At 42.8% G+C, this 12,290-nt stretch overlaps 1 protein-coding gene across 2 annotated transcripts in view; it reads right to left on the reverse strand.

Moving 5' to 3' along the window:
* LOC135513740 (phospholipid-transporting ATPase ID-like) overlaps window positions 1-12,290 on the reverse strand; it is a 76,781-nt gene that overhangs the window by 44,341 nt on the left and 20,150 nt on the right. Inside the window, exon 4 of one of the 2 annotated variants that reach the window (XM_064936631.1) lies at window positions 10,324-10,437. The exons of the other annotated variant lie outside the window; for it this stretch is intronic. Coding sequence (XP_064792703.1) covers window positions 10,324-10,437 — 114 coding nt within the window. The remainder of the gene's footprint in view (window positions 1-10,323; window positions 10,438-12,290) is intronic. 2 annotated transcript variants of the gene reach the window in all.

The raw sequence follows: 12,290 nt of genomic DNA on the forward strand, positions 1-12,290 counted from the left end.
GTACCAGTACTGAGTAACTATAACTAGGCTGTATACACAGGGTACCAGTACTGAGTAACTATAACTAGGCTCTATACACAGGGTACCAGTACTGAGTAACTATAACTAGGCTCTATACACAGGGTACCAGTAGAGTAACAATAACTAGGCTGTATACACAGGGTACCAGTACTGAGTAACAATAACTAGGCTGTATACACAGGGTACCAGTAGAGTAACAATAACTAGACTGTATACACAGGGTACCAGTACTGAGTAACTATAACTAGGCTGTATACACAGGGTACCAGTACTGAGTAACTATAACTAGACTGTATACACAGGGTACCAGTACTGAGTAACTATAACTAGACTGTATACACAGGGTACCAGTACTGAGTAACGATAACTAGGCTGTATACACAGGGTACCAGTACTGAGTAACTATAACTAGGCTATATACACAGGGTACCAGTACTGAGTAACTATAACTAGGCTCTATACACAGGGTACCAGTACTGAGTAACTATAACTAGGCTCTATACACAGGGTACCAGTACTGAGTAACTATAACTAGGCTCTATACACAGGGTACCAGTACTGAGTAACTATAACTAGGCTCTATACACAGGGTACCAGTAGAGTAACAATAACTAGGCTGTATACACAGGGTACCAGTACTGAGTAACGATAACTAGGCTGTATACACAGGGTACCAGTACTGAGTAACTATAACTAGGCTCTATACACAGGGTACCAGTAGAGTAACAATAACTAGGCTGTATACACAGGGTACCAGTACTGAGTAACAATAACTAGGCTGTATACACAGGGTACCAGTACTGAGTAACTATAACTAGGCTCTATACACAGGGTACCAGTACTGAGTAACAATAACTAGGCTCTATACACAGGGTACCAGTACTGAGTAACTATAACTAGGCTGTATACACAGGGTACCAGTACTGAGTAACTATAACTAGACTGTATACACAGGGTACCAGTACTGAGTAACTATAACTAGACTGTATACACAGGGTACCAGTACTGAGTAACGATAACTAGGCTCTATACACAGGGTACCAGTACTGAGTAACTATAACTAGGCTCTATACACAGGGTACCAGTACTGAGTAACTATAACTAGGCTATATACACAGGGTACCAGTACTGAGTAACTATAACTAGGCTCTATACACAGGGTACCAGTACTGAGTAACTATAACTAGGCTCTATACACAGGGTACCAGTACTGAGTAACTATAACTAGGCTCTATACACAGGGTACCAGTACTGAGTAACTATAACTAGGCTATATACACAGGGTACCAGTACTGAGTAACTATAACTAGGCTCTATACACAGGGTACCAGTACTGAGTAACTATAACTAGGCTCTATACACAGGGTACCAGTACTGAGTAACGATAACTAGGCTGTATACACAGGGTACCAGTACTGAGTAACTATAACTAGGCTCTATACACAGGGTACCAGTACTGAGTAACTATAACTAGGCTCTATACACAGGGTACCAGTACTGAGTAACTATAACTAGGCTCTATACACAGGGTACCAGTACTGAGTAACTATAACTAGGCTATATACACAGGGTACCAGTACTGAGTAACTATAACTAGGCTCTATACACAGGGTACCAGTACTGAGTAACTATAACTTGGCTCTATACACAGGGTACCAGTACTGAGTAACTATAACTAGGCTCTATACACAGGGTACCAGTACTGAGTAACTATAACTAGGCTATATACACAGGGTACCAGTACTGAGTAACTATAACTAGGCTCTATACACAGGGTACCAGTACTGAGTAACTATAACTAGGCTCTATACACAGGGTACCAGTACTGAGTAACTATAACTAGACTGTATACACAGGGTACCAGTACTGAGTAACTATAACTAGACTGTATACACAGGGTACCAGTACTGAGTAACGATAACTAGGCTGTATACACAGGGTACCAGTACTGAGTAACTATAACTAGGCTATATACACAGGGTACCAGTACTGAGTAACTATAACTAGGCTCTATACACAGGGTACCAGTACTGAGTAACTATAACTAGGCTCTATACACAGGGTACCAGTACTGAGTAACTATAACTAGGCTCTATACACAGGGTACCAGTACTGAGTAACTATAACTAGGCTCTATACACAGGGTACCAGTACTGAGTAACTATAACTAGGCTATATACACAGGGTACCAGTACTGAGTAACTATAACTAGGCTCTATACACAGGGTACCAGTACTGAGTAACTATAACTAGGCTCTATACACAGGGTACCAGTACTGAGTAACTATAACTAGGCTCTATACACAGGGTACCAGTACTGAGTAACTATAACTAGGCTCTATACACAGGTTACCAGTACTGAGTAACTATAACTAGGCTATATACACAGGGTACCAGTACTGAGTAACTATAACTAGGCTCTATACACAGGGTACCAGTACTGAGTAACTATAACTAGGCTCTATACACAGGGTACCAGTACTGAGTAACTATAACTAGACTGTATACACAGGGTACCAGTACTGAGTAACTATAACTAGGCTCTATACACAGGGTACCAGTACTGAGTAACTATAACTAGACTGTATACACAGAGTACCAGTACTGAGTAACTATAACTAGACTGTATACACAGGGTACCAGTACTGAGTAACTATAACTAGGCTATATACACAGGGTACCAGTACTGAGTAACTATAACTAGGCTGTATACACAGGGTACCAGTACTGAGTAACTATAACTAGGCTATATACACAGGGTACCAGTACTGAGTAACTATAACTAGGCTGTATACACAGGGTACCAGTACTGAGTAACTATAACTAGACTGTATACACAGGGTACCAGTACTGAGTAACAATAACTAGGCTGTATACACAGGGTACCAGTAGAGTAACTATAACTAGGCTGTATACACAGAGTACCAGTACTGAGTAACTATAACTAGGCTATATACACAGGGTACCAGTACTGACTAACTATAACTAGGCTGTATACACAGAGTACCAGTACTGAGTAACTATAACTAGGCTGTATACACAGGGTACCAGTACTGAGTAACTATAACTAGGCTGTATACACAGGGTACCAGTACTGAGTAACTATAACTAGGCTGTATACACAGAGTACCAGTACTGAGTAACTATAACTAGGCTGTATACACAGTGTACCAGTACTGAGTAACTATAACTAGGCTCTATACACAGGGTACCAGTAGAGTAACAATAACTAGGCTGTATACACAGGGTACCAGTACTGAGTAACGATAACTAGGCTGTATACACAGGGTACCAGTAGAGTAACAATAACTAGGCTGTATACACAGGGTACCAGTACTGAGTAACTATAACTAGACTGTATACACGGGGTACCAGTAGAGTAACTATAACTAGGCTGTATACACAGGGTACCAGTACTGAGTAACGATAACTAGGCTGTATACACAGGGTACCAGTACTGAGTAACTATAACTAGGCTGTATACACAGGGTACCAGTACTGAGTAACTATAACTAGGCTGTATACACGGGGTACCAGTAGAGTAACTATAACTAGGCTGTATACACGGGGTACCAGTAGAGTAACTATAACTAGGCTGTATACACAGGGTACCAGTACTGAGTAACTATAACTAGGCTGTATACACAGGGTACCAGTACTGAGTAACAATAACTAGGCTGTATACACAGGGTACCAGTACTGAGTAACTATAACTAGGCTGTATACACAGGGTACCAGTACTGAGTAACTATAACTAGACTGTATACACAGGGTACCAGTACTGAGTAACTATAACTAGACTGTATACACAGGGTACCAGTACTGAGTAACGATAACTAGGCTGTATACACAGGGTACCAGTACTGAGTAACTATAACTAGGCTATATACACAGGGTACCAGTACTGAGTAACTATAACTAGGCTCTATACACAGGGTACCAGTACTGAGTAACTATAACTAGGCTCTATACACAGGGTACCAGTACTGAGTAACTATAACTAGGCTCTATACACAGGGTACCAGTACTGAGTAACTATAACTAGGCTCTATACACAGGGTACCAGTACTGAGTAACTATAACTAGGCTATATACACAGGGTACCAGTACTGAGTAACTATAACTAGGCTCTATACACAGGGTACCAGTACTGAGTAACTATAACTAGGCTCTATACACAGGGTACCAGTACTGAGTAACTATAACTAGGCTCTATACACAGGGTACCAGTACTGAGTAACTATAACTAGGCTATATACACAGGGTACCAGTACTGAGTAACTATAACTAGGCTCTATACACAGGGTACCAGTACTGAGTAACTATAACTAGGCTCTATACACAGGGTACCAGTACTGAGTAACTATAACTAGACTGTATACACAGGGTACCAGTACTGAGTAACTATAACTAGACTGTATACACAGGGTACCAGTACTGAGTAACGATAACTAGGCTGTATACACAGGGTACCAGTACTGAGTAACTATAACTAGGCTATATACACAGGGTACCAGTACTGAGTAACTATAACTAGGCTCTATACACAGGGTACCAGTACTGAGTAACTATAACTAGGCTCTATACACAGGGTACCAGTACTGAGTAACTATAACTAGGCTCTATACACAGGGTACCAGTACTGAGTAACTATAACTAGGCTCTATACACAGGGTACCAGTACTGAGTAACTATAACTAGGCTCTATACACAGGGTACCAGTACTGAGTAACTATAACTAGGCTCTATACACAGGGTACCAGTACTGAGTAACTATAACTAGGCTATATACACAGGGTACCAGTACTGAGTAACTATAACTAGGCTCTATACACAGGGTACCAGTACTGAGTAACTATAACTAGGCTCTATACACAGGGTACCAGTACTGAGTAACTATAACTAGGCTCTATACTCAGGGTACCAGTACTGAGTAACTATAACTAGGCTATATACACAGGGTACCAGTACTGAGTAACTATAACTAGGCTCTATACACAGGGTACCAGTACTGAGTAACTATAACTAGGCTCTATACACAGGGTACCAGTACTGAGTAACTATAACTAGACTGTATACACAGGGTACCAGTACTGAGTAACTATAACTAGACTGTATACACAGGGTACCAGTACTGAGTAACGATAACTAGGCTGTATACACAGGGTACCAGTACTGAGTAACTATAACTAGGCTATATACACAGGGTACCAGTACTGAGTAACTATAACTAGGCTCTATACACAGGGTACCAGTACTGAGTAACTATAACTAGGCTCTATACACAGGGTACCAGTACTGAGTAACTATAACTAGGCTCTATACACAGGGTACCAGTACTGAGTAACTATAACTAGGCTCTATACACAGGGTACCAGTACTGAGTAACTATAACTAGGCTATATACACAGGGTACCAGTACTGAGTAACTATAACTAGGCTCTATACACAGGGTACCAGTACTGAGTAACTATAACTAGGCTCTATACACAGGGTACCAGTACTGAGTAACTATAACTAGGCTCTATACACAGGTTACCAGTACTGAGTAACTATAACTAGGCTATATACACAGGGTACCAGTACTGAGTAACTATAACTAGGCTCTATACACAGGGTACCAGTACTGAGTAACTATAACTAGGCTCTATACACAGGGTACCAGTACTGAGTAACTATAACTAGACTGTATACACAGGGTACCAGTACTGAGTAACTATAACTAGGCTCTATACACAGGGTACCAGTACTGAGTAACTATAACTAGGCTGTATACACAGGGTACCAGTACTGAGTAACTATAACTAGGCTGTATACACAGGGTACCAGTACTGAGTAACTATAACTAGACTGTATATACAGGGTACCAGTACTGAGTAACTATAACTAGACTGTATACACAGAGTACCAGTACTGAGTAACTATAACTAGGCTGTATACACAGGGTACCAGTACTGAGTAACTATAACTAGACTGTATACACAGGGTACCAGTACTGAGTAACTATAACTAGGCTGTATACACAGGGTACCAGTACTGAGTAACTATAACTAGACTGTATACACAGAGTACCAGTACTGAGTAACTATAACTAGACTGTATACACAGGGTACCAGTACTGAGTAACTATAACTAGGCTATATACACAGGGTACCAGTACTGAGTAACTATAACTAGGCTGTATACACAGGGTACCAGTACTGAGTAACTATAACTAGGCTATATACACAGGGTACCAGTACTGAGTAACTATAACTAGGCTGTATACACAGGGTACCAGTACTGAGTAACTATAACTAGACTGTATACACAGGGTACCAGTACTGAGTAACAATAACTAGGCTGTATACACAGGGTACCAGTACTGAGTAACTATAACTAGGCTGTATACACAGGGTACCAGTACTGAGTAACTATAACTAGACTGTATACACAGAGTACCAGTACTGAGTAACTATAACTAGGCTGTATACACAGAGTACCAGTACTGAGTAACAATAACTAGGCTGTATACACAGGGTACCAGTACTGAGTAACAATAACTAGACTGTATACACAGAGTACCAGTACTGAGTAACAATAACTAGGCTGTATACACAGGGTACCAGTACTGAGTAACTATAACTAGGCTGTATACACAGTGTACCAGTAGAGTAACTATAACTAGGCTGTATACACAGAGTACCAGTACTGAGTAACTATAACTAGGCTGTATACACAGGGTACCAGTACCGAGCAGATGTGTAGGGGTATGAGGTCATTGAGGTAGATATGTACATTTAGGTAGGGATAAAATGACTAGGCAACAGATAATATACATTAACAGCAGATAATGGGATGATTCAAGAGTTACTCCTATTGGTTCCAGACTTGGTGAATCGGTATCCCTTGCCGTGTGGGGCCTTCCTCTGACACCACCTTGGTATAGAGGTCCTGGATGGCAGGGAGCTTGGCCCCAGTGATGGTAGTGCATACTGGGCCGTACGCACTACCCTTTGTAGCACTTTGTGGTCAGATGCCAACCAGTTGCCAAATCAAGCGGTGATGCAGCCAGTCAAGATGCTCTCAGTGGTGCAGCTGTTGAAGGTTTTGAGGATCTGAGGGCCCATGACAAATATTTTCAGGCTCTTGAGGGGGAAGAGGTGTTGTCGTGCTCTCTTCACGAATGTGTTGAAGTGTGTGGACCATGGCAATTCCTTAGTGATGTGGACACCAAGGAACTTGAAGCTCTGGACCTGCTACACTATTGCCCCATCGATGTGGATGTGAGCATGCTTGGCCCTCCATTTCCTGTTGTCCACGATCAGCTCTTTTGTCTTGCTAACATTGAGGTAGAAGTTGTTGTCCTGGAACCACACAGCCAGGTCTATGAACTCCTCCCTGTAGGCTGTCTCATCGTTGTCGGTGATCAGGCCTACCACTGTTCTGTCGTCAGCAAACTTAATGATTGTGTTAGAGTCGAGTGAGGCCACACAGTCGTGGGTGAACAGAGAGTACAGGAGGGGACTAAGCACACACCCCTGAAGGGCCCCCATGTTGAGGATCAGCGTGACAGATGTGTTGTTGCCACTCTCACCACCTGGAGGCGGCCCGTCAGGAAGTCCAGGATCCAGTTGCAGTCCCAGGGTTCTGAGCTTAGTGAAGAACTTGGAAGGCACTATGGTGTTGAATGCTGAGCTATAGTCAATGAACAGCCTTCTTGCATAGGCATTCCTTTTGTTCATGTGGGAAAGGGCAGTGCAATAGAGATTGTGTCATCTGTGGATCTGTTGGGGCGGTATGCGAATTGAAGTGGGTCCAGTCATTCGGAACAGATGGTGCACTCATGAATGGTTCAGTGTTGCTAGCCTTGATGAGAGCATAGAAAGTATTTAGCTCACCTGATAGGCTCGCATCCCTGGACAGCTCGTGGCTGAGTTTCCCAATGTCGTCCGTTATAGTTTGCAAGCCCTGCCACATCCAACGAGTGTCAGAGCCGATGTAGTAGGATTCGATTTTGATCCTGTATTGACGCTTTCCCTGTTTGATGGTTCGTCGGAGGGTGTAGCGGGATTTCTTATAAGCGTCAGGATTAGTGTCCCGCTCTTTGAATGAGGCACCTCTAGCCTTTAGCTCAGTTCAGATGTTGCCTGTAATCCATGGCTTCTGGTTGGGATATGTATGTATGGTCAATGTGGGGATGACGGCGTCGATGCAATTATTTATGAAGCCAGTGACTGATGTGGTGTACTCCTCAATGCCATCAGATGAATCCCGTGAACATATTCCAGTCTGTGACAGCAAAACAGTCCTGTAGCTTAGCATTTGATTCATCGGACCACTTCTGTATTGAGCGCGTCCCCGGTACTTCCTGTTTGAGTTTTTGCTTGTAAGCAGGAATCAGGAGGATAGAGTTATGGTCATATTTGCCAAATGGGGAGCGAGGGAGAGCTTTGCCTCTGCACAGGTGATTTACTGGTAGAAATTATGTAAAAACGGATTTCAAATTTCCTGGATTAAAGTCCCCGGCCACTAGGAGTGCTGCCTTGGGATGAGCATTTTCTTGTTTGGTTATGGCCCTCTACAGCTTGTTGAGTGTGGTCTTAGTGCTCTTGGTCCGTGGTCTCTTGGTAAATAGTATGGTCAACAGCTTATCATGAGGTTTTCTAACTCAGGAGAGCAGGATCTCCGGACTTCCTTCCTTAATATTAGAGATTGCGCACCAGCTGTTGTTAACAAAGAGACACACGCCTCCTCTTGTGAGCTTCCCCGACATTGCTGTTCTGTCCTGCCGATGTATAGAAAGACCAGTTCGATTTCTATTTACCATGTCCTTGTTCAGCCACGACTTGGAGAAATATAGGATATAACAGTTCTTCAGATCACGTCGATAGGATGGAGATCATCCAGTTTATTCTCCAGTGGTTGCACGTTCACCAGTAGAACGGATGGTAGAGGCGGTTTATCCACTCTCCGACGTCGTCTCGTCAAGTATCCCGCCGGTCTCTATAACACCATCTCCTCCTTCTTCCAGTGTCGGGGATTTGAGTCTGACTTTTGCGTCCGAAGCATTGAAGTAGAAGTCCTCGTCCAAACCGAGGTTAGTGATAGTTATTATCATTATTATTATTATTTTGATGATGATGTCCAAAATCTCTTTCCGGTCATAGGAAACAATGGGGGAAACGTTATGCTTGAAAAAAGTTAATATCAGCGCAAAAGAAAATACAGAAAATAGCACAATTGGTCATGAGCCTGTACAACTGCTGCTATTCCCTCCAGCGCCATTCTAGAAACTAGGTACTAGCTAGTGTGTACTAACCAACTGCACAATCAACAGTGGTTAACATAACATAATAATTGCGCCAACAGTTGTTGCCTTCTCACCAAGCTGCTTGCCTATTGTCCTGTAGCCCATCCCAGCCTTGTGCAGGTCTACAATTTTATCCCTGATGTCCTTACACAGCTCTCTGGTCTTGGCCATTGTAGAGAGGTTGGAGTCTGTTTGATTGAGTGTGTGGACAGGTGTCTTTTATACAGGTATTGAGTTCAAACATGTGCAGTTAATACAGGTAATGAGTGGAGAACAAGAGGGATTCTTAAAGAAAAACTAACAGGTCTGTGAGAGCCGGAATTCTTCCTGGTTGGTAGGTGATCAAATACTTATGTCATGCAATAAAATGCAAATTATTTACTTAAAAATCATACAATGTGATTTTCTGGATTTTTCCTTTAGATTCTGCCTCTCACAGTTGAAGTGTTCCTATGTGTAACGGCGTTCTTCGTTTGTCGAAAGAGAGTCGGACCGAAATGCAGCGTGTTGGTTACTCATGTTTTTAATGAAACAAATGACGATACATGAAATAACTTATAAATACAAAAACAACAAACGGAACGTGAAAAAACCTATACAGCCTGTCTGGTGAACACTAACACAGAGACAGGAACAATCACCCACGAAATACACAGTGAAACCCAGGCTACCTAAATACGGTTCCCCATCAGAGACAACAAGAATCACCTGACTCTGATTGAGAACTGCCTCAGGCAGCCAAACCTAAACTAAACACACCCCTAATCAACCACAATCCCAATGCCTACAAAAACCCCAATACGACAATACAGTAACATAAACCCATGTCACACCCTGGCCTGACCAACTAATTAACTAAAACACAAAATACTAAGACCAAGGCGTGACACTATGATACAAATTACAGACCTCTACATGCTTTGTAAGTAGGAAAACCTGCAAAATCAGAAGTGTATCAAATACTTGTTCTCCCCACTGTATGTGCATATGTGTGCGTCTGTTCCACTCACTTGGAGTAGCAGCAGAATGAGGAAGTAAGCGTTGGCTATTCTCTGGAACTGTTCGAAGAGGTTGAGGGGCAGGAAGGTGAACGCGTTGTATTTGGACGTCTTAATGGCATTGGTCTGGGGGAGGGAGGGTAGGTAGGGAGGGTGGGAGGGTGGGTAGGGAGGAGGGGGGGGGGGAGAATAGGGAGGGTAAGGAGGGAGGGAGGGACGGCAGGAAGGGGGCGGGGGGAAGGAGGGACATAGGAAAAGAGAGAAAGTGTGTGAGTAAAAAAATAACTTTAGAGATTTTAGAGAACACCAGACATTGAGAAGCCAATGAAAACCCATACATTGAGAAGCCAATGAAAACCCATACATTGAGAAGCCAATGAAAACCCATACATTGAGAAGCCAATGAAAACCCATACATTGAGAAGCCAATGAAAACCTATACATTGAGAAGCCAATGAGAACCCATACAAACATGTTCTCTGAGTGAACTTCCCCATAGCTCTGTCTCTGCCTGGCCTGATGGCAGATCAGTGCTGCTGAATTAGCCTAACTCAATCAAGGGTAAATAAGGGACACATTTCTACACTGAGATAGGAGGAAATGAAACCAACATGTTTTCCAACCGAGCAATGTGCAAGACAAGACAAGATGATGTGTGTGTGTGTGTGTGTGTGTGTAAGAGAGTGAGCCTCCTTTACTTCAGTTTGGTTTAAACGGTTGACGACTTTTGGATCGCTGCACTCTTAGGAAAAAAAAGGTGACTTCTAAAAGAGTTCTTTGGCTGTCCCCATAGGAGAACCCTTCGGAGAACACTTTTTGGTTCCAGGTAGAACCTTTTTGAGTTCCATGTAAATCCAAATGGTTCTACATGGAACCAAAAGGGTTCTCCTATTTGGGAAAAGTGTACTTTCCTACAGGCAGCATTTAGTTCCATTCCATTAGAAGCTAACTTCTCAGAGGTCAGGGACTTGTGGTGCTGGCTACAAGCCTAACATAGAAGAACTGGATGTTTACATTACTCTGGTCTCGAAACTCAAGAGTTGTTCCCTAAAGTTAGATCTTGGAGAATAAAAACCTGGGAAGAGGAGAGGGGAGGAGAGGGGAGGGGGAGGGGAGGGGAGGGGAGGGGAGGGGGAGGGGAGAGGGAGAGAGAGGGAGAGAGAGAGAGAGAGAGAGAGAGAGAGAGAGAGAGAGAGAGAGAGAGAGAGAGAGAGAGAGAGAGAGAGAGAGAGAGAGAGAGAGAGAGAGAGAGAGAGAGAGAGAGAGAGAGAGAGAGAGAGAGAGAGAGAGAGAGAGAGAGCTAGCTAGCTGTAGGGGGTTGATCTCAGTAGTAAACTAAAGTGTGTTTATAATATGAATGTAATCTGAAACTCCTCAGTAGATGTCTGAAACAATGTCCCGTCCACTCAAATATTTTTCTATCTTTACGTGAGGTCCACTCAACATGCTGTTTCCTGTGTAATGACCTATGTGAAATACAGGAAGTGCTTGACATGTCCCCATGCTGTTTCCTATATTACTCCCATGTAATGTTTCCCCTCTCCTGTAGTAATAGTATAGTATAATATAATAGTGTAACTACTAAACCAGACCAGACCACCAGACACTATGACCCCTGGCCGGGAGCCATCCTCATGACAATAACCAGACAGTAACATATATAGTCTGGTCCCAGGGGACTGATCTATACACAATACAGTAACATATATAGTCTGGTCCCAGGGGACTGATCTATACTCAGTACAGTAACATATATAGTCTGGTCCCAGGGGACTGATCTATACTCAATACCGTAACATATATAGTCTGGTCCCAGGGGACTGATCTATACTCAGTACAGTAATATATATAGTCTGGTCCCAGGGGACTGATCTATACTCAGTACAGTAATATATATAGTCTGGTCCCAGGGGACTGATCTATACTCAGTACAGTAACATATATAGTCTGGTCCCAGGGGACTGATCTATACTCAGTAC

The sequence above is a fragment of the Oncorhynchus masou genome, chromosome 25 (assembly GCF_036934945.1).
Source record: "Oncorhynchus masou masou isolate Uvic2021 chromosome 25, UVic_Omas_1.1, whole genome shotgun sequence".
Classification (NCBI taxonomy): Eukaryota; Metazoa; Chordata; class Actinopteri; order Salmoniformes; family Salmonidae; genus Oncorhynchus; species Oncorhynchus masou.